This window comes from Hyla sarda, chromosome 2, assembly GCF_029499605.1.
Source record: "Hyla sarda isolate aHylSar1 chromosome 2, aHylSar1.hap1, whole genome shotgun sequence".
NCBI classification, from domain to species: domain Eukaryota; kingdom Metazoa; phylum Chordata; class Amphibia; order Anura; family Hylidae; genus Hyla; species Hyla sarda.
In genome coordinates this window covers 240057469-240080335 of record NC_079190.1, presented here as the reverse complement: position 1 = coordinate 240080335, position 22867 = coordinate 240057469, and the positions used below count along the sequence as shown (strand labels likewise).

The following is a 22867-nucleotide window of genomic DNA, read 5'->3' as shown; positions in this document are numbered from 1 at the left end:
GACATACACTTTTATTCATCCGAACTTCACACTCGATAAACCGCACTCTCATCATATACATACTGCGCCTCACATACCTGACGCCTTGAACTTTTCCTGACTGGAGACAGCAGACATGTGTTTACCGGGCACACGTGGGAAGATACGTCATCTCCAGGCGCCACTCCTGTACCACAGAGTGTCAATAGAAAGAGCGGCGTCAGTGCTGACAGCAGCGCCACCTGCTGGATGACTGATTCACTGCAGTGGAGGAGCTCGCGTCACATTGCACTGCAGCCTGTAGAGGGAAGCTAGAAGAATTGGACGGTACAGGCTGCTGCCGGTGTGAGGTGAGATTGCCACCTCACACCGTGAGGAAATGAATTCCTCTTTGTGAGGGGGGCGGACATGTAAAGGTTATTGGGTTATTCAACACAAAGGGACTAGTATAATACTGAACCCATGAGTAGCATATCTACATACAAATGGAAAGGACAATCGCTGAGACACATTTTTTACAATATGCCCTGATATATATATATATATATATATATATATATATATATATATATATACTGTATATATTAGCGTATGTGTGTATGCTTGCTTGTATGTATGTTCAAGCATAACTTTCAAATAGCTGGGGATATATCAATGAAAAGACGATGGACATTTATCAACGGGTTTAGTCAGGTTTTCTTTACTATAATTGTCGCAACAGCGACTACGTGTGTTTTTGTGCGACAATTTGCATGTAGAAGAAGAAAAGCAAGAAAATTCAAACTTGCTTACGTAGTAAATTTTCGAAATGGATTTGCTTTAGTCGGGTATTTATCAACTGCGACAGTCGTAACTGCGCAAATAAAAGTCGCAACAAGGTTAAAAATTGACTAAATTTACTCCAGCTCAAACATGGGGCAGAAAAAGCTACTACCAAAGTAAAATAGAAAAAATTGCTTACGTGAAAGAAAATTATCAACAGGCTGAAACCAGCTGATAAATACGTCACACATAAGCAAAAAAAAGTAAGGAAAAAATTACTAAAAAAATAATAATACATAAGCAAACATTGATAAATGTCCCTCGATGTTACTTATATGTCAACTAAAAAATAGTAAATTTAGATCAGTCCTTACCCACTCTGGTACACGCGTCTATTCACACGGCAGAATTTACACTTCTATGGGATTCCACACTCCCATTCACACTTCTGAATTTCCGCTTGCGGAAATTCAGAAGTGTGAATGGGAGTGCGGAATCCCATAGAAGTCTATGGGCTATGATTTGAGGTGGAAATCCGCTAGCGGAAATTCTGCCGTGTGAATAGACCCTAAGGCTAGGGTCACACTATGGAATTTCCACCTGAATTTCCACTACGAAATTCTGCTTACTAAAATGTATAGTATAGTGAATGGGTTCCCGTTCACAAATTCACACTTTGGAATTTGTGAACAGAAAATCCGCTTTAAAATTTCCGCCTGAAGAATGACGTTGCTCATTCTTCAGGCGGAAATACTTGCGGAACACATTGCAGTTTTATGGAGACTGCAGTGTCCGTGCGGTCCTACTGCCGACTGATTCAGTCGGCGCTGGCCGCACTCAGAATCTCCGGGCGTAAATTGTCTGGCCGGTGATTCCGCAGTGTGAACCTAGCCTACCTCCACAAGTTCTGCATCACCTGGTAAGTGTGTCAGTCCAGCTTTTTAGCTAGACCTGAAGATGAAATATGAGGTCAGGACATAAGCATTTTGCAATTGGTGCTTTTCCTCTCCCACAAGGTTTAGGTAGGAAGACCAGGAAACGCCAGGTGCTTTGCTTTTACATATAATTATGTATATATAGTGACACTAAAGCAGGTTTAAAGGGGTATTCCAGGCAAAAACTTTTTTTATATATCAACTGGCTCCGGAAAGTTAAACAGATTTGTAAATTACTTCTATTACAAAATCTTAATCCTTCCAATAATTATTAGCGTCTGAAGTTGAGTTGCTGTTTTCTGTCTAACTGCTCTCTGATGACTCACGTCCTGGGAGCTGTGCAGTTCCTATGGGGATATTTTCCCATCATGCACAGCTCCCGGGACGTGACATCATCATTGAGCAGTTAGACAGAAAACTTTAGAAGCTAATAACTATTGGAAGGATTAAGATTTTTTAATAGAAGTAATTTACAAATCTGTTTAACTTTCCGGAGCCAGTTGATGTATAAAAAAAAGTTTTTGCCTGGAATACCCCTTTAAGGGCAATGAAAGGAAAGGGTGTTCTTCCAAGACCTTTAGCGTAGCAGAGGTGCTCATCAGGTGCCTAATTAATGAGGCCAGCAGAAATCTGCATTTAAAGGGGTACTCCAAAGGATAGGGGATAAGGTGCCTGATCCGCAATCTGTCATTCAGCACCCAACTTTGCGAGCTCTCCGCAGCGCTGGAGGCTCCGAGTGTGCAGCGTGACAATGGCTGTCACGTCCCCTCCGATGGACTTGCATTGATGGGGTAGGGGTGTCGTCACACGGGGGCGGAGTTGTAACGTCAAGATACTCCAGCCCCGTGGTCGTCACGCTGCACACTCAGAGCCTCCGGCACTGCGGAGAGCTCGCAAAGGTGGGTGCTGAAAGACAGATTGCGGGGGTCCCCAGTGGCGGGCCCCCGCAATCAGACATCTCGGGGGAGATTTATCAAAGGATTTAGACTGTTTTTTCCTGTCTAAATTTGTCGCACAGAAAGTCGCAGTCTAAATATATGCGACTTTTCTGCGACTTTTGCTGTAGAGGATTTTTAGAACATGATGCTTGCAAGTCTATTTTAGACGGAAATGCATTGGAAAATGCATTGGTGCTGAATTTATCAAGTACGACTTTTGTGTGACAAGTCGCATCTGCCCAAAATACGCTGAAATGTCAGACCATGTTGGAGCAGGTCTAAATGCAGTTTAAGCTGTAGACCCTGAAGTCTGAGCACAGAATTTATCAAGGGCTGTGAGACCTTTGATAAATTAGGAGCACAATAGACAGGAGACTCCCACATACGCTGGTCTATAAGCATACCCAGAATAGACTAGATTAGTAAATGTCCCCCCTTATCCCCTATCCTTTGGATAGGGGATAAGATGTATTAGGGCTGGAGTACCCCTTTAAGGAAAGGAAACATAATAGTCTGGGCTCTCTGCAGAAGACAGCAAGGTAGCTGTGGGGGGAGGCAGGGGTCCTTGTGAGGAGCATAAAGCCAGGCGCTGTGAGTGACCCAACAGTGAAGTGGACAGACAAGGAGTCTTAGTACACACAGCAAGAGGCTGCAAACGCTGTGTGTGAACAGAGAGTAAAAGGTTGCAGGGAAAAGCCCTCCAGTCAGGGCATGCTGGGTCATGTAGTCAGTGGCTTGATGGCCTAGGACTTTGGTTTGTTCCTGTGTTATATTTTTGTTTATCCTGCAACCTAATAAAGCTGGCGAGGAGCCAGACTTGTATAAAAACATGTCCTGTGGGTGTGTCAAGGATGAGCCCAGAGCTATATATATATATATATATATATATATATATATATAGTATGTTCCAGCATAACTTCTAAGTGGATAGAGATAATTCGATGAAACTTGGAACACGTCACTTATATGTCAACTAAAAACATAATCAGCCCTAGCCTACACCCTTGAAGGGGGGGGGGGGGTTGTCTAAAGTCCTGTACAATGCTATGGGACTTCGGGTACATGTCTTGATCATGTCACTCTTGGGCTGCAAAAATTACTTGGGTTCATGGGTTCCTGCTAATTCCATACACACAGATAAATTTATAAAAAAATGACATGACTCTCACCTGAACAAGTCAGCCCAGAGTAAGGGTCCAGTGACCCCTCATAATAGATCATGTCCTGTTAGGAATTTACCTGCACTGGCTCCAGCATTGCCTCCGGTTTCTCCACAGTCCGGCCTATCAGGAGGTGAGAGCTTTGGGCCAATTAGCTGCAATTCTGGCACTTACACCTTCTGCTGGTGGGAGATTTAACCTTTTAAGGACTCTGCCCATTTTAGCCTTAAGGATCCACTCAATTTTCGTTTTTGCACTTTCTGTTTTTCCTATTCCCCTGCTAAAAATCATAACTCTTTCACTTTTGCACCTACAGACCCATATAAGGGCTTGTTTTTTGGGTCACAAAGTGCACCGTTAGGTAAAAATAACACCTTATCTTTATTTTGTAGGTTCATATGATTACAAGGATACCTGATTAATGTAGATTTTATTTTATTTTACTACTTAAAAAATGTATAACTACATGCACCAAAATTGTCATCTTCTGACCCCTACAACTTTTCTATTTTTCTGCAAATAGGGCGGTATGAGGGCTCATTTTTTGTCCTGTGTTCTGTAGTTTTTATCGGTACCATTTTTGTTTTGACTGGACTTTTTGTTCGCTTTGTTAATTTTTTTTAATGGTAAATGAAGTGACAAAAAATGCACAGTTTTGGACTTTAGAATTTTTTTACGTGCACCACATCAACCGTGAGTTTAGCTAACCTTATATTTTAATAGTTCAGACATTTACGCATGCAGCGATACCGCATATGATTATGTCTATTTTTGATTACATTATTTAAAAAATGGTAAATTGTGTGTGTGTGTGTGTGTGGGGGGGGGGGGGGGGGTGATTCATACTTTTATTAGGGGAGGGGCTTATTCACATTTTATTAACTTATTAACTTTTTTTTTTTTATCAAGCCCTAGAGTAGTATATGTATAGGATGGTGCACCAGACACCATCTTGTATCTGTGTATGTATAGGTATGAAGTTCAGGGAATATGTAAAAAATCTTTACCCTTCCAGTACTTTTTAGCAGCTGTATGCTGCAGAGGAAATTCTTTTCTTTTTATATTTCTTTTCTGTCTGACCACAGTGCTCTCTGCTGACACCTGATGTCCGTATCAGGAACTGTCCAGAGCAGCATAGGTTTGCAATGGGGATTTTCTCCTGCTCTGATACGGCATCAGGTGTCAGCAGAGAGCACTGTAGACAAGACAAAAAATAAATTCAAAAAGAAAAGGATTTCCTCTGTAGCATACAGCTGCCAAAAAGTACTGGAAAGGTAAAGATTTTTTAATAGAAGTCATTTACAAATTTACGACACCAGTTGATTTAAAAAAAAAAATAAAAAAAAATTAGTTTTCCACCAGAGTACCCCTTTAACAGACTATAGAGCCTGGGTAGGTTTGTAGAAGAAGCTGCGTTATGGAGAACTTTGTAGGCAAGAGTCATTGGTGTAGCAGTTGGACAGAAAGAGGAGACAGGCTGCTGCAATCAGCATAGATTATAGAAGGTAGGGTTTGGAGAGTAAAGAGTTACTGTATGAGGACATTTCTAGTATTTTTTTGCCTTTTTATTTAAGAGTTCATACATAAAACGATGGCCTAATATTGCCATAACAACAATTTTACTACCACCATTACCTTCTTACTTCCTTATATTTGCATTTATTGGCCAGTAATTTATAGTGACTATAATTCATTTCCTTATCTCTTGTTCACCTGAATGTTTAGTATTTATAGATTGATAGAATAAAACAATTCATATCAATAAATTTATGTTCTGATCCAAGGCCACATGTTAGCTCCTACTTGCTTTTAACCCTAGCCAGTTTTGGACTTAGGAACCAAAAGATGTTTCTGTTATTCCTTTTACAATTCCAGGCATTTTAAGTATTTTTTACTTTTAGTCTGACTTAAAGGGGTATTCCAGGATTTTTTTTATTTGACTATGCTACAGGGGCTGTAAAGTTAGTGTAGTTCATAATATAGTGTCTGTATCTGTGTGTGACAGGTTTCTCACAATTCTTCTGTGATTTGCACCCCAATATTTATTTTTACCAGCATACAAAATGACTGTTGTCTCTGATTTTTCCCAGCTTGCAATGCGGCCGAGACATGACATCACTAGTCAGCTGATGACAGGGAGCCTTTCTGCTTCAATGGGTGGAGCGATCGCTTGGTGGGAGAGGGATCAATCTACAACTAATGCAACAGCTGTAGGCACCCTGATTTAAAGCCACAGGTCTTTTGAATGGATGCAGCTCATTTATGTTTCAATGGGTGTGGTGGCTAATGTGTGGGAGGGAGGAAAATGGAATTATGGGATTTGAAGTCAAAAAAAGAAAAGTGAAACAGGAAATAGCAGTTCACAAAAAGCTAGTCACATTGTTATTGTAATCTCACAACATAGCCATTTAGCCCCAAGACAAGCGCAGATCCTTCCTAAGCATGTCCATTACTGTCTGCCAGGTACGTACTAAAATCACCTTATGGTGGATAACCCCTTTAGATCTACGATGCCATGTGTTTTGAGAAACAAGGTGGTCTTTGTGTAGTACATATACATTAGTCTTTCATCTTTATTTATATTAAAGGGAATCTGTCACCCAGAAATGAGCTATTTAACCACCATGCATATGTTTTTATTCCTCTGTGCCCTAGGGTGGCAACACCTCTGTGCAGGCAATCCCTCCACCTCACTCCTTGACTGACAGGCAAGGCTCGGATTACAGCGTTTAGCCCTCTTGAAATTTTCTGCATGCACTGTTGGTTTGTATAGCGGGGCAGCCATGGATGAGTCTGACAGGTTAGGCATTGGCTTTGCTAGCTCGCCACACCTGCCCCACTATGTAAAACAACAACAAATATGTGGGATTTAAAGAGAGCTCGACAGTGTTGGCCTGTCAGTCAATGAGTGAGAGGGAAGGGACAGAGACCTTGTAGCCCTAGGTCACAGCAGACCCTAGTCCGTGCCTCTTTGACTCTTGAACGGCCTGTAACACTGCACATTCCGGGGGGTTGGGGGGGGGGAATAAAAACACAAAACATCTTTCTGAGGTATTATCTGCATGATTTTATTGCATTCTATTTAACAGTGCCAACAGTTTAATAGTGAATTTCTGGGTGCCAGTTTTTTTTATTTTTATTCTTATATGAAGAGAAAAAAAATTATTCCAACATAGTCTCTATTTTTTGCTGTATACCAGTCATCATAAATGATGTAATAACTATATTGCACATGCAGCTACTGTTATGGAGATCACAAATATATAACAAAGCACTTCTAAAGGATTTTGATAAATCTCCCCCTACAGTCATGGCTGTAAATGTTGGAACCCCTGAAATTGTTCTAGAAAATGAAGTATTTCTCACAGAACAGGTTTGCAGTAACACGTTTTGCTATATAGATGTTTATTCCCTTTGTGTCTATTGGAACTAAACCGAAAAAAGGGAGGAAAAAAAAGCTAATTGGACATAATGTGACACCAAACTCCAAAAATGGGCTGCACAAAATTATTGGCACCCTTAACTTAATATTTGGTTGCACACCCATTGGAAAAAAATTACTGAAATCAGTTTCTTCCTGTAACCATCAATAAGCTTCTTATACCTCTTAGCCGGAATGTTGGACCACTCTTCCTTTGCAAAATGCTCCAGGTCTCTTATTGGAAGGCGCCTTTTCCCAACAGCAATTTTAACCCCTTAAGGACCTAGGGCGTATGGATACGCCCTGGCTTTCTGGTACTTAAGGACCCAGGACGTATCCATACGCCCGTGGGAATTTCTGTCCCCGCCGCGCGCCGGGCGGGGACCGGACCGGGGTGCCTGCTGATATCGATCAGCAGGCACCCCGCGCAAATGCCCAGGGGGGTCATCAGACCCCCCCATGTCGGTGATCGGCGCAAATCGCAAGTGAATTCACACTTGCGATTTCCCCCGATTCGGTTCTATGGTGACCCGATGACCCGGAATAGAAGGGGGATCGCGGGTGTCCAAGACACCCACGATCCCCCTGAAGCGATAGGAGTGAGGTGGCAGGGGTGCCACCCCTCCTATCCCTGCTATTGATCATCAAGATGTGATAACCAATAGCAGATCGGGGGCGGGGGGGCTTTACTTTCGGTTTACCACAATAGGCGGGGCAGAACGGGGAAACGACACAGGACCGGCGCCGAAGTCCACTCACCCATCGGCGACGGCAGCGGGCGACGATCGACGGCGGCAGCGGGCGACGATCGACGGAAGAAGAGGATGGCGACGCAGCTCCGTGGATCCTACGGAAGCCGGTGAGTTGCTTAGCAACATCTGGAGGGCTACAGTCTGAGACCACTATAGAGTGGTCTCTAAACTGTAGCCCTCCAGATGTTGCAAAACTACAACTCCCAGCATGCCCAGAGAGCTGTTTAGGCATGCTGGGATTTGTAGTTTTGCAACAGCTGGAGAGCTACAGTTTGAGACCACTCCACAATTATCTCTATACTGTCGCTATCCAGATCTTGCAAAACTACAACACCCAGCATGCCCACATAGCAGTTTGCTGTCTGAGCATTCTGGGATTTGTAGTTTTGCAACATCTGGAGGTCCACAGTTTGGAGATCACTGTGCAGTGGTCTCTATAATCTATAGCTCTCCAGCTGTTGCAAAACTGCAAATCCCAGCATGCCCAAACAGCAAACAGCTGTCTTGGCATGCTGGGAGTTGTAGTTGTGTACCTCCAGCTGTTGCATAACTACATCTCCCAGCATGCCCTTCGGCGATCAGTACATGCTGGGAGTTGTAGTTTTGCAAAAGCTGGAGGCACACTGGTTGGAAAATACTGAGTTAGGTAACTGAAGGTTTTCCTACCAGTGTGCCTCCAGCTGTTGCAAAAGTCCAACTCCCAGCATGCACGGTCTGTCAGTACATGCTGGGAGTTGTAGTTTTGAAACAGCTGGAGGTTTGCCCCCCCATGTGAACGTACAGGGTACATTCACATTGGCAGGTTTACAGTTAGTTTTCTGCTTCAAGTTTGGGCTGCGGCAAATTTTTCGCCGCAGCACAGACTCCTAGCGGTAAACTCACTGTAAACGCCAGCCAGTGTGAATGTACCCTTAAAACACTACATATACACCCCCTTACACTGTCCCCCCCAATAAAAATGAAAAACGTATCGTACGGCAGTGTTTCCAAAACGGAGCCTCCAGCTGTTGCAAATCACCAACTCCCAGCATTTCCGGACAGCCACTGACTGTCCAGGCATGCTGGGAGTTTAGCAACAGCTGGAGGCACCCTGTTTGGAAATCACTGGCGTAGAATACCCCTATGTCCACCCCTATGCAATCCCCATGAAGTCCTCAAATGCGCATGGCGCTCTCTCACTTCAGAGCCCTGTCGTATTTCAAGGCTTTTTTTCCTTTTACCCCTTATGAAAAGGAAAAGTTGGGGTCTACACCAGCCTGTTAGTGTAAAAATGTTTTAATTTTTTCAACTAACATGCTGGTTTTGCCCCATACTTTTTATTTTCACAAGCGGTAAAAGCAAAAAAAGACCCCCAAAATTTATAATGCAATTTCTCCGGAGTATGGAAATACCCCAAATGTGGGCGTAAAATTTTCTGCGGATGCACAACAAGGCTCAGGATTGAGAGCGTACTACATGGTGATTTGCACAGGAGTGGCTGATTTTACAGCGGTTCTGCCATAAACACAAAAAAATAAATACCCACATGTGACCCCATTTTGGAAACTACACCCCTCACAGAATGTAACAAGGGGTATAGTGTGAATTTACGCCCCACAGGTGTTTGACAAAATAGTTGGATGGGAAAATGAGAAAAACAAAATTTTTCGCTAAAATGCTGGTGTTACCCTAAATTTTTCATTTTCACAAGGGAAAATAGGAAAAAAGCCCCCCAAAATTTGAAACCCCATTTCTTCTGAGTAAGAACATACCCCATATGTGGATGTAAAGTGCTCTGCGGGTGCACTACAATGCTCAGAAGAGAAGGAGCGCCATTGGGATTTTGAAGAGAAAATTTGTCCGAAATTGAAGGCCACGTGTGTTTACAAAGCCCCCAAAGTGCCAGAACAATGGACCCCCCCCCATGTGACCCCATTTTGGAAACTGCACCCCTCACGTAATGTAATAAGGGGTACAGTGAGCATTTACGCCCCACAGGTGTCTGACAGATTTTTGGAACAGTGATCTGTGAAAATGAAAAATTTAATTTTTCATTTGCACAGCCCACTGTTCCAAAGATCTGTCAAACGCCAGTGGGGTCTAAATACTCTCTGCACCCCTTATTAAATTCTGTGAGGGGTGAAGTTTCCAAAATGGGGTCACATGTGGGGGGGTCGACTGTTCTGGCACCACGGGGGGCTTTGTAAACGCACATGGCCCCCGACTTCCATTCCAAACAAATTCTCTTTCAAAAAGCTCAATGGCGCTCCTCCTCTTCTGTGCATTGGAGTGCGCCAGCAGAGCCCTTGACGTCCACACATGGGGTATTTCCATACTCAGAAGAAATGGGGTTACAAATTTTGGTGGTCATTTTCCCCTTGTAAAAATTTTAAATTTGGGGAAAACAGCATTTTTGTGAAAATTTTTTTTTTTTTCGTTTACACATCCAACTTTCACAAAAATTTGTGAAATACCTGTGAGGTGTTTAGGCTCCCTGTACCCCTTGTTATGTTCCTTGAGGGGTGTAGTTTCCAAAATAGTATGCCATGTGTTTTTTTTTTTTTGCTGTTCTGGCACCCTAGGTGCTTCCTAAATGCGACATGCCCCCCAAACACCATTTCAGCAAAATTTGCTTTCCAAAAGCTAAATGTGACTCCTTCTCTTCTGAGCATTGTAGTTCGCTCGCAGAGCATTTTACGTCCTAACATGGGGTATTTATATATCATTTGTGGGGTATTTCTAATAAGAAGGCCCCTCAAATCCACTTCAAAACTGAAGTGGTCCCTGAAAAATTCCGATTTTGAAAATTTTGTGAAAAATTGGAAAATTGCTGCTGAACTTTGAAGCCCTCTGGTGTCTTTCAAAAGTAAAAACATGTCAACTTTATGATGCAAACATAAAGTAGACATATTGTATATGTGAATCAATATAAAATTTATTTGGAATATCCATTTTGCTTATAAGCAGAGAGCTTCAACGTTTAAAAAAAAATGCAACATTTTCAATTTTTTTATCAAATTTTGGAATTTTTCACCAAGAAATGATTCAAGTATCGACCAAATTTTACCACTAACATAAACTTGAATATGTCACGAAAAAACAGTCTCGGAATCAGAATTAAAGGTAAAAGCATCCCAGAGTTAATAATTAGAGATGAGCGAACTTACTGTAAATTCGATTCGTCACGAACTTCTTGGCTCGGCAGTTGATGACTTTTCCTGCATAAATAAGTTCAGCTTTCAGGTGCTCCGGTGGGCTGGAAAAGGTGGATACAGTCCTAGGAGACTCTTTCCTAGGACTGTATCCACCTTTTCCAGCCCACCGGAGCACCTGAAGGCTGAACTAATTTACGCAGCATAATTCATCAACTGCCGAGCCGAGAAGTTCGTGACAAATCGAATTTACTGTAAGTTCATCTCTATTAATAATGCTTAAAGTGACAGGGGTCAGATGTTCAAAAAATGGCCGGGTCCTTAACCCCTTAACCCCTTAAGGACTCAGCCCATTTGGCCTTAAGGACTCAGACAATTTAATTTTTACGTTTTCATTTTTTCCTCCTCGCCTTCTAAAAATCATAACTCTTTTATATTTTCATCCACAGACTAGTATGAGGGCTTGTTTTTTGCGCGACCAGTTGTCCTTTGTAATGACATAACTCATTATATCATAAAATGTATGGCGCAACCAAAAAACACTATTTTTGTGGGGAAATTAAAACGAAAAACGCAATTTTGCTAATTTTGGAAGGTTTCGTTTTCACGCCGTACAATTTATGGTAAAAATGACATGTGTTCTTTATTCTGAGGGTCAATACGATTAAAATGATACCCATTATTATATACTTTTATATTATTGTTGCGCTTAAAAAAAATCACAAACTTTTTAACCAAATTAGTACGTTTATAATCCCTTTATTTTGATGACCTATAACTTTTTTATTTTTCCGTATAAGCGTCGGTATGGGGGCTCATTTTTTGCGCCATGATCTGTACTTTTTTTTGATACCACATTTGCATATAAAAAACTTTTAATACATTTTTTATATTTTTTTTTTTAATAAAATGTTTTTAAAAAGTAGGAATTTTGGACTTTTATTTTTTTTTTCGTTCACGCCGTTAACCGTACGGGATCATTAACATTTTATTTTAATAGTTCGGACATTTACGCACGCGGCGATACCAAATATGTCTATAAAAATTTTTTTTTACGCTTTTTGGGGGTAAAATAGGAAAAAACGGACGTTTTACTTTTTTATTGGGGGAGGGGATTTTTCACTTTTTTTTTACTTTTACATTTTTTTACATTTTTTTTTACACTTGAATAGTCCCCATAGGGGACTATTCATAGCAATACCATGATTGCTAATACTGATCTGTTCTATGTATAGGACATAGAACAGATCAGTATTATCGGTCATCTCCTGCTCTGGTCTGCTCGATCACAGACCAGAGCAGGAGACGCCGGGAGCCGCACGGAGGAAGGAGAGGGGACCTCCGTGCGGCGTTATGAATGATCGGATCCCCGCAGCAGCACTGCGGGCGATCCGATCGTTCATTTAAATCGCGAACTGCCGCAGATGCCGGGATCTGTATTGATCCCGGCACCTGAGGGGTTAATGGCGGACGCCCGCGAGATCGTGGGCGTCGGCCATTGCCGGCGGGTCCCTGGTTGCGATCAGCAGCCGGGATCAGCCGCGCATGACACGGGCATCGCTCCGATGCCCGCGGTTATGCTTAGGACGTAAATGTACGTCCTGGTGCGTTAAGTACCACCGCACCAGGACGTACATTTACGTCCTGCGTCCTTAAGGGGTTAAGGACCAGGCCATTTTACACCTTAAGGACCAGAGCGTTTTTTGCAATTCTGACCACTGTCACTTTAAACATTAATAACTCTGGAATGCTTTTAGTTATCATTCTGATTCCGAGATTGTTTTTTCGTGACATATTCTACTTTAACTTAGTGGTAAAAATTTATGGTAACTTGCATCCTTTCTTGGTGAAAAATCCCAAAATTTGATGATAAAAATTAAAATTTTGCATTTTTCGAACTTTGAAGCTCTCTGCTTGTAAGGAAAATGGATATTCAAAATAAAACATTTTTGGGTTCACATATACAATATGTCTACTTTATGTTTGCATCATAAAATTTATGAGTTTTTACTTTTGGAAGACACCAGAGGGCTTCAAAGTTCAGCAGCAATTTGGAAATTTTTCACAAAATTTTCAAACTCGCTATTTTTCATGGACCAGTTCAGGTTTGAAGTGGATTTGAAGGGTCTTCATATTAGAAATACCTCATAAATGACCCCATTATAAAAACTACACCCCCCAAAGTATTCAAAATGACATTCAATAAGTGTATTAACCCTTTAGGTGTTTCACAGGAATAGCAGAAAAGTGAAGGAGAAAATTCACAATTTTCATTTTTTACACCCGCATGTTCTTGTAGACCCAATTTTGGAATTTTTGCAAGGGGTAAAAAGGAGAAAATTTTTACTTGTATTTGAAACCCAATTTCTCTCGAGTAAGCACATACCTCATATGCCTATGTTAATTGTTCGGCGGGCGCAGTAGAGGGCTCAGAAGGGAAGGAGCGTCAAATGGTTTTTGGGGGGCATGTCACCTTTAGGAAGCCCCTATGGTGCCAGGACAGCAAAAAAAAACCCACATGGCATACCATTTTGGAAACTAGACCCCTCAGGGAACGTAACAAGGGGTAAAGTGAACCTTAATACCCCACAGGTGATTCACGACTTTTGCATATGTAAAAAAAATAAATAAATGTTTTACCTAAAATGCTTGGTTTCCCAAAAATGTTACATTTTTAAAAAGGATAATAGCAGAAAATACCCCCCAAAATTTGAAGCCCAATTTCTCCTGATTCAGAAAACACCCCATATGGGGGTGAAAAGTGCTCTGTTGGTGCACTACAGGTCTCAGAAAAGAAGGAGTCACATTTGGCTCTTTGAAAGCAAATTTTGCTCTGGGGGCATGCCGCATTTAGGAAGCCCCTATGGTGCCAGAACAGCAAAAAAAAAAACACATGGCATACCATTTTGGAAACTAGACCCCTCGTGGAACGCAACAAGGGGTAATGTGAACCTTAATACCCCACAGGTGTTTCACGACTTTTGCATATGTAAAAAAAAAACTTTTTTTTTTACCTAAAATGCTTGGTTTCACAAAATTTTTACATTTTTTAAAAGGGTAATAGCAGAAAATACCCCCCAAAATTTGAAGCTCAATTTCTCCCGATTCAGAAAACACCCCATATTGGGGTGAGAAGTGCTCTGCTGGCGCACTACAGGTCTCAGAAGAGGAGGAGTCACATTTGGCTTTTTTAAAGCAAATTTTGCTCTGGGGGCATGCCGCATTTAGGAAGCCCCTATGGTGCCAGGAAGAGCAAAAAAAAAAACACATGGCATACCATTTTGGAAACTAGACTCCTCGGAGAACGTAACAAGGGGTAATGTGAACCTTAATACCCCATAGGTGATTCACAACTTTTGCATATGTAAAAAAAAAAAAAAAAATTTTTTACCTAAAATGTTGGTTTCCCAAAAATTTTTGATTTTTAAAAAGGGTAATAGCAGAAAATACCCCCCATAATTTGTAACACAATTTCTCCCGAGTACGGCGATACCCCATATGTGACCCTAAACTGTTGCCTTGAAATACGACAGGGCTCCAAAGTGAGAGCGCCATGCGCATTTGAGGCCTGAATTAGGGACTTGCATAGGGGTGGACATAGGGGTATTCTACGCCAGTGATTCCCAAATAGGGTGCCTCCAGCTGTTGTAAAAGTCCCAGCATGCCTGGACAGTCAGTGGCTGTCTGGTAATACTGGGAGTTGTTTTGCAACAGCTGGAGGCTCCATTTTGGAAACAGTGGCGTACCAGACATTTTTCATTTTTATTGGGGAGGGGAGGGGGGCTGTGTAGGGGTATGTGTATATGTAGTGTTTTTTACTTTTTATTTTATTTTGTGTAAGTGTAGTGTAGTGTTTTTAGGGTACAGTCGCACGGGCGGGGGGTTCACAGTAGTTTCTCGCTGGCAGTTTGAGCAGCGGCAGAAAATTTGCCTCAGCTCAAACTTGCAGCCGGATACTTACTGTAATCCTCCTCCCATGTGAGTGTACCCTGTACGTTCACATTGGGGGGGGGGGGGGGGGGGAACATCCAGCTGTTGCAAAACTACAACTCCCAGCATGTAGGGTCTATAAGTGCATGCTGGGAGTTGTAGTTTTGCAACAGCTGGAGGCTCCGTTTTGGAAACGGTGGCGTACCAGACGTTTTTCATTTTTATTGTAGGGGTATGTGTATATGTAGTGTTTTTTTACTTTTTATTTTATTGTGTGTTAGTGTAGTGTTTTTAGGGTACAGTCGCACGGGCGGGGGGTTCACAGTAGTTTCTCGCTGGCAGTTTGAGCTGCAGCAGAAAATTTGCTGCAGCTCAAACTTGCAGCCGAATACTTACTGTAATCCTCCTCCCATGTGAGTGTACCCTGTACGTTCACATTGGGGGGGGGGGGGGGGGGGGGACATCCAGCTGTTGCAAAACTACAACTCCCAGCATGTACGGTCTATCAGTGCATGCTGGGAGTTGTAGTTTTGCAACAGCTGGAGACACACAGGTTGTGAAACACCGAGTTTGGCAACAAACTCAGTGTTTTGCAACCAGTGTGCCTTCAGCTGTTGCAAAAGCTACAACCCCCAGCATGTACGGACAGCGGAAGGGCATGCTGGGTGTTGTAGTTATGCAACAGCGGGAGGCATACTACTTTGGCTGGGGATGCTGGGGATTGTAGTTATGCAACAGCTGGAGACACACTGGTTTGCTACTTAACTCAGTGTGCCTTCAGCTGTTGCAAAACTACAACTCTCAGCAGTCACCGACAGCCAACGGGCATGCTGGGAGTTGTAGATATGCAACCAGCAGATGCACCACTACAACTCCCAGCATGCACTTAAGCTGTTTGTGCAAGCTGGGAGTTGTAGTTACACAACAGCTGAAGGTACACTTTTCCATAGAAAGAATGTGCCTCCAGCTGTTGCAAAACCATAAGTCCCAGCATGCCCATAAGTGCATGCTGGGAGTTGTGGTGGTCTGCCTCCTCCTGTTGCATAACTACAGCTCCCAGCATGCCCTTTTTGCATGCTGGGAGCTGTTGCTAAGCAACAGCAGGAGGCTGTCACTCACCTCCTGCTGCTGCTTGATCGCCGCACAGGTCAGTCCCGCCGCCGCCACCGTCGTCGCTCCTGGGGCCCCGATCCCAACATTAACGCCGGGGATCGGGGTCCCCAGCACCAGGGGTGCACGTCCCGCACCCGCTCACGTCCTCCGGAAGAGGGGCGGAGCGGGTGCGGGAGTGACACCCGCAGCAGGCGCCCTGATTGGTCGGCCGGTAATCCGGCCGACGAATCAGGGCGATCGTGAGGTGGCACCAGTGCCACCTCACCCCTGCAGGCTCTGGCTGTTCGGGGCCGTCTCTGACGGCCCCGATCAGCCAGTAATTCCGGGTCACCGGGTCACTGGAGACCCGATTGACCCGGAATCGCCGCAGATCGCTGGACTGAATTGTCCAGCGATCTGCGGCCATCGCCGACATGGGGGGGCATAATGACCCCCCTGGGCGATATGCCCCGATGCCTGCTGAACGATTTCTGCAGGCATCGGGCACCGGCTCCCCTCCGGCTAGCGGCGGGGGGCCGGGAAAGGACAGGACGTACTCCTACGTCCTCGGTCCTTAAGGACTCGGAAACGGGGGCGTAGGAGTACGTCCATTGTCCTTAAGGGGTTAAGGTATATTTGGGCTGGGTCCTTAAGGGGGTAAGATCTCTCCATAGGTGTTCAATGGGATTTAGATCTGGACTCATTGATGGCCACTTCAGAACTCTCCAGCGCTTTGTTGCCATCCATTTCTGGGTGCTTTTTGACGTATGTTTGGGGTCATTGTCCTGCTGTAGGATCCAAGATCTCGGACGCAAACCCAGATTTCTGAAACTGGGCTGTACAGTGTAACCCAAAATTCACTTTAATACATTGTATCCACTTTGTATCCTGTGGCTGATCTGGAGCAACAAGTACCTAGAGTGTAATCCAGACCTTCTACAGTGGATACAACTTTATATATATATATATTTTATTGGTCTCAATTAAGTTTTATATTATATTGTTGCATTATATTCATACTTACTAATTTTACATTTTCCTGACTACTCACAAAGGCCCTGTGAGTCCCAGGTAATTTTATACACCATTGTACGGAACTATATTAATTATATAATAAATTGTGTACTGATATCTCAGACCTTGAGCCCCAATATTTTTTTTTATAGTTTATATTTCATTACAGACACTAAGGGTATAAGTGTCAGATTGGGCAGCTCAGGTCATCTTGTTAGTTGTCAGAAAAGAGCCTCTCCAATATATATTTCGTAACCCAAAATCCATTGGTCATCCTCAGATTTCATGATGCCTTGCACACATTCAAGGCACCCAGTGCCAGAGGCAGCAAAACAACCCCAAAACATCATTGAACCTCCACCATATTTCACAGTAGGTACTGTGTTCTTTTCTTTGTAGGCCTCGTTCCATTTTCGGTAAACAGTAGAATGATGTGCTTTACCAAAAAGCTCTATCTTGGTCTCATCTGTCCACAAGATGTTTTCCCAGAAGGATTTTGGCTTACTCAAGTTCATTTTGGCAAAATGTAGTCTTGCTTTTTTATGTCTCTGTGTGAGCAGTGGGGTCCTCCTGGGTCTCCTGCCATAGCGTTTCATTTCATTTAAATGTCAACAGATAGTTCGCGCTGACGCTGATGCTCCCTGAGCCTACAGGACAGCTTGAATATCTTTGGAACTTATTTGGGGCTGCTTATCCACCATCCAGACTATCCTGCATTGACACCTTTCATCAATTTTTCTCTTCCGACCACACCCAGGGAGATTAGCTACAGTGCCATGGGTTGCAAACTTCTTGATAATGTTGCATACTGTGGACAAAGACAAATCTAGATCTCTGGAGGTGGACTTGTAACCTTGGGATTGTTGATATTTTTCCACAATATTGGTTCTCTAGTCCTCAGACAGTTCTCTTCTCTTCTTTCTGTTGTCCATGCTTATTGTGGCACACACAGACACACTAATGCAAAGACTTAGTGAACTTTATCTGCTTTCAGATGTGATTTTTATATTGCCCACACCTGTTACTTGCCCCAGGTGAGTTTAAAGGAGCATCACATGCTTGAAACTATCTTATTTTTCCACAATTTTGAAAGGGTGCCAATAATTTTGTCCAGCCCATTTTTGGAGTTTGGTGTGACATTATGTCCAACTTGCTATTTTTCCTCCTTTTTTTTTGGTTTGGTTTAGGTCCAATACACACACAGGGATTAACATGTGTATAGCAAAACATGTGTTAATGCAATCCGTTTCTGTGAGAAATACTTCATTTTCTAGAAAAATTTCATGTGTGCCAACATTTACAGCCATGGCTGTATATGTATATTTGTAATATACAGTAACCCCCCGACCTACGATGGCCCCGACATATGATAAAATCGACATACGATGGCCTCTCAGAGGCCATCGCATGTCGATGTCAGCATCGACATACGATGCTTTTATATGTCGGGGCCATTGCATTAACTGCTATCCGACAGTGCAAAATGCTTAAGCTGCTGTCGGATAGCAGTTTAAGCATCCCTGGCAGGTTCACTTACCTATTCCCGCTGCTCCGGGTCCACTTCGCGATCCTCCGGTGTCTTGCGCATCTTCTCCAGGGTCCGGGCCTTGCTTTCCGGCGTCGTTATTACGTCACTACGCACGCCGTGCCGGCGCAGCAGCGTAGTAACGTCACCAGAAAGCGAGGCCCGGACCTTGCAGAAGATGCGCAAGACACCGGAGGATCGCGAAGAAGACACCGGAGCAGCGGGACAGCATCGGGAGCCCCTGGAACAGCAGCGGGAGCGGTGAGGACCTGGTCCGGAGTGGCGGGGACAGGTAAGTACAGCTTCCTATACTTTACATTGCACGGATCCCTCAACATACGATGGATTCGACAAACGATGGGTCGTTTGGAACGAATTACCATCGTATGTTGAGGGACCACTGTATATTGGTTACAAAATGTGTATATTTTTGGGTGAAAAAATCCTGGCTTATGGACAAGCAGGGCTCTGTGCAGTGAGGACAAGCAGGGCTCTGTGCAGTGAGGACAAGCAGGACTCTGTACACTGAGGACAAGCAGGGCTCTGTACACTGAGGACAAGCAGGGCTCTGTACACTGAGGACAAGCAGGGTTCTGTGCACTGAGGACAAGCAGGGCTCTGCGCACTGAGGACAAGCAGGGCTCTGCGCACTGAGGACAAGCAGGGCTCTGCGCACTGAGGACAAGCAGGGCTCTGCACACTGAGGACAAGCAGGGCTCTGTGCACTGAGGACAAGCAGGGCTCTGTGCACTGAGGACAAGCAGGGCTCTGTGCACTGAGGACAAGCAGGGCTCTGTGCACTGAGGACAAGCAGGGCTCTGTACACTGAGGACAAGCAGGGCTCTGTACACTGAGGACAAGCAGGGTTTAGTAGTTTTTTTTTGGTTAGAATTGCCGCAAAAAAGTCGCATGGGCGCCTACTCTCTTTGTTCTGTGTCTTTTTGCTTCTGCAGTGTCCTAAGCAAAAAAATTTAAATCTTGCTTACCAAAGTAAAAAGTGATTTTTGACTTGCAGTGGTCAGAGATTTATCAAGTGTGAAAGTCGCAAAAAAGTTGCATCGCATGAAAAACCTACTAAATTTACTCCAGCTCAGAGCAGAAAAAGCCACTACCAAAGCAAAAAAAGAAAAATTGCTTACGTGAAAGAAATTTATCAACAGGCTGAAAGCAGTTGATAAATATGTCACACATAAGCAAAAAAATTTGTAAGAAAAAAATTACTAAAAAAGGAATACATAAGCAAACATTGATAAATGTCCCCCATGGTGAGCAGAATGTCATTTTATGGACCCCTGCGATCTCACACGCAGCGCCCCGCTCTCATCAGGCCCCCGGAGCGAACATCCTGCCGCTCACGGGGCCGGAGTATCGTGACGTCTCGGCTCCGCCCCCATGTGATGTCACGCTCCGCCCCTCAATGTAAGTCTATGGCATGGGGGCAAGACAGCTGTCTCACCACCTGCCATAGTCTTGCTTTGAGGGGCGGAGCGTGACGTCACACAGGGGAGGAGCTATGATATCACGATCACCGGCCCCGTCATCAGACCCGGAGCGGATGTTTGCTCCGGGGCCTGATGAGAGCGGGGTGCTGCGTGCAAGATTGCGGGGGTCCCCAGAGGCAGGGCCCCGCGCGATCAGGCAACTTATCCCCTATCCTTTAGATAGGGGATAAGTTGTCAGCACGGTAGTACCCCTTTAAGTGCAATGACCTCTTTGTTGTGGTTCTGTAGTTTTATACATGCACTCCAGGTGTGTAGCTGCTTCTTGTGGGTAAATAACTAACAAGAAGACTAGGCGCCTGACAGCAGTACTTCCTGTAGTGCCCTGATGGTTACCCTTGATAACTATATTTTACAAAAAATATTTATGTGATCCCAGACAGAAGTAGGTTGCATGACTAAAATTGCATAGTGCAACTAATTCACATAACCTTTTCCTTCACAAAGTTGTAACTACAGCCCTGACTGCAATATATTTGATAAATTATCCTTGTTATGTCTAGTCTGTATAGAAGGTTACAATAAAGAGAACCTGTCACAATGAATACTGTCCAGTCTGCAGGGAAAGTGTTATAGAGCAGGAGATGAGCAGATATTTTCAGGATAACTTGTCATTTACTCATTTAAACCTCGTCTCTGGGCTAAGACAGCTATCTGTATATGGGCATGTTCACAGTAAGGAGCAGAGATTCCACCTGGCGACCGCTGCTAAAGTCCTTAAGCAGTTTGAGCATGCAGCCCTGGGTGTCACCATTGATGGCAATGCAGTGCGCATGACATTCCACCGAAAGAATGAACATGTACAATTTTTTCAGCGGATCGATTTCAGCGGCGGAATACTCCGCCATTTAAATTCTGTAGTGTGAGCGGGTCTGCAGAAGACCCATTCACACCAGTGCAAAGTTCACAACACAGAATTTCGAAGCACAATTCTGCACATGGAAATTCTGTAGTGTGAACATACCATATAAGTGTGCAAATAGAGAGCTGTCACTCACTGTGTAGGACCACCTACTTGACTACTTAGCTCAGAAGATTTACGTAAATAATTGGCATATTATCCTGGAATTTTCCCACAACACTATACATTAACCCCTTAAGGACTCAGCCCATTTTGGCCTTAAGGACTCAGACAATTTAATTTTTACGTTTTCATTTTTTCCTCCTCGCCTTCTAAAAATCATAACTCTTTTATATTTTCATCCACAGACTAGTATGAGGGCTTGTTTTTTGCGCGACCAGTTGTCCTTTGTAATGACATCACTCATTATATCATAAAATGTATGGCGCAACCAAAAAACACTATTTTTGTGGGGAAATTAAAACGAAAAACACAATTTTGCTAATTTTGGAAGGTTTTGTTTTCACGCCGTACAATTTATGGTAAAAATGACGTGTTCTTTATTCTGAGGGTCAATACGATTAAAATGATACCCATTATTATATACTTTTATATTATTGTTGCGCTTAAAAAAAATCACAAACTTTTTAACCAAATTAGTACGTTTATAATCCCTTTATTTTGATGACCTCTAACTTTTTTATTTTTCCGTACAAGTGGCGGTATGGGGGCTCATTTTTTGCGCCATGATCTGTACTTTTTTTTGATACCACATTTGCATATAAAAAAACTTTTAATACATTTTTTATAATTTTTTTTTAATAAAATGTATTAAAAAAGTAGGAATTTTTGACTTTTTTTTTTTTTTTCGTTCACGCCGTTCACCGTACGGGATCATTAACATTTTATTTTAATAGTTCGGACATTTACGCACGCGGCGATACAAAATATGTCTATAAAAAAAGTTTTTTACGCTTTTTGGGGGTAAAATAGGAAAAACGGACGTTTTACTTTTTTATTGGGGGAGGGGATTTTTCACTTTTTTTTTACTTTTACATTTTTTTACATTTTTTTTTTACACTTGAATAGTCCCCATAGGCGACTATTCATAGCAATACCATGATTGCGAATACTGATCTGTTCTATGTATAGGACATAGAACAGATCAGTATTATCGGTCATCTCCTGCTCTGGTCTGCTCGATCACAGACCAGAGCAGGAGACGCCGGGAGCCGGACGGAGGAAGGAGAGGGGACCTCCGTCCGGGGTTCTGAATGATCGGATCCCCGCAGCAGCGCTGCGGGCGATCCGATCGTTCATTTAAATCGCGAACTGCCGCAGATGCCGGGATCTGTATTGATCCCGGCACCTGAGGGGTTAATGGCGGACGCCCGCAAGATCGCGGGCGTCAGCCATTGCCGGCGGGTCCCTGGCTGCGATCAGCAGCCGGGATCAGCCGCGCATGACACGGGCATCGCTCCGATGCCCGCGGTTATGCACAGGACGTAAATGTACGTCTTGGTGTGTTAAGTACCACCTCACCAGGACGTACATTTACGTCCTGCGTCCTTAAGGGGTTAAAGGGGTTAACCACCATAAGGTGATTTTAGTACTTACCTGCTAGACAGTTATGGACATGCTTACGAAGAATCCGTGCTTGTTTTGGGGTTAACTGGCCCAAAGGATCAGGGATAAAATGACTGATACTCCCAGCGGCGAGACCCCCGCGATCTCCTTGCTGCACCCGGCATTCGTTTAGAGCGTTGGGTGCAGCAAAGGAGGCTCGTGACCTCACGGCTGTGCCCCGCTCGTGACGTCACGGTTGTCACGCCCCCTCCCATAGACTTGCATTAAGGGGGCATGGCCATGACATCAGTAGCCATGCGTG

General features: G+C 43.6%; 2 protein-coding genes across 2 annotated transcripts in view; one reads left to right on the top strand and one right to left on the bottom strand.

Moving 5' to 3' along the window:
- NLE1 (notchless homolog 1) overlaps nucleotides 1-233 on the bottom strand; it is a 45812-nt gene extending 45579 nt beyond the window's left edge. Inside the window, exon 1 of the mRNA XM_056556717.1 lies at nucleotides 78-233. Within this exon, the coding sequence (XP_056412692.1) occupies nucleotides 78-117 (40 nt within the window). The 5' untranslated portion in view covers nucleotides 118-233. The remainder of the gene's footprint in view (nucleotides 1-77) is intronic.
- CA4 (carbonic anhydrase 4) overlaps nucleotides 116-22867 on the top strand; it is a 129531-nt gene continuing 106779 nt past the window's right edge. The window contains exons 1-2 of the mRNA XM_056560119.1: nucleotides 116-134; nucleotides 247-329. Of these exons, the coding sequence (XP_056416094.1) occupies nucleotides 116-134; nucleotides 247-329 (102 nt within the window). The remainder of the gene's footprint in view (nucleotides 135-246; nucleotides 330-22867) is intronic.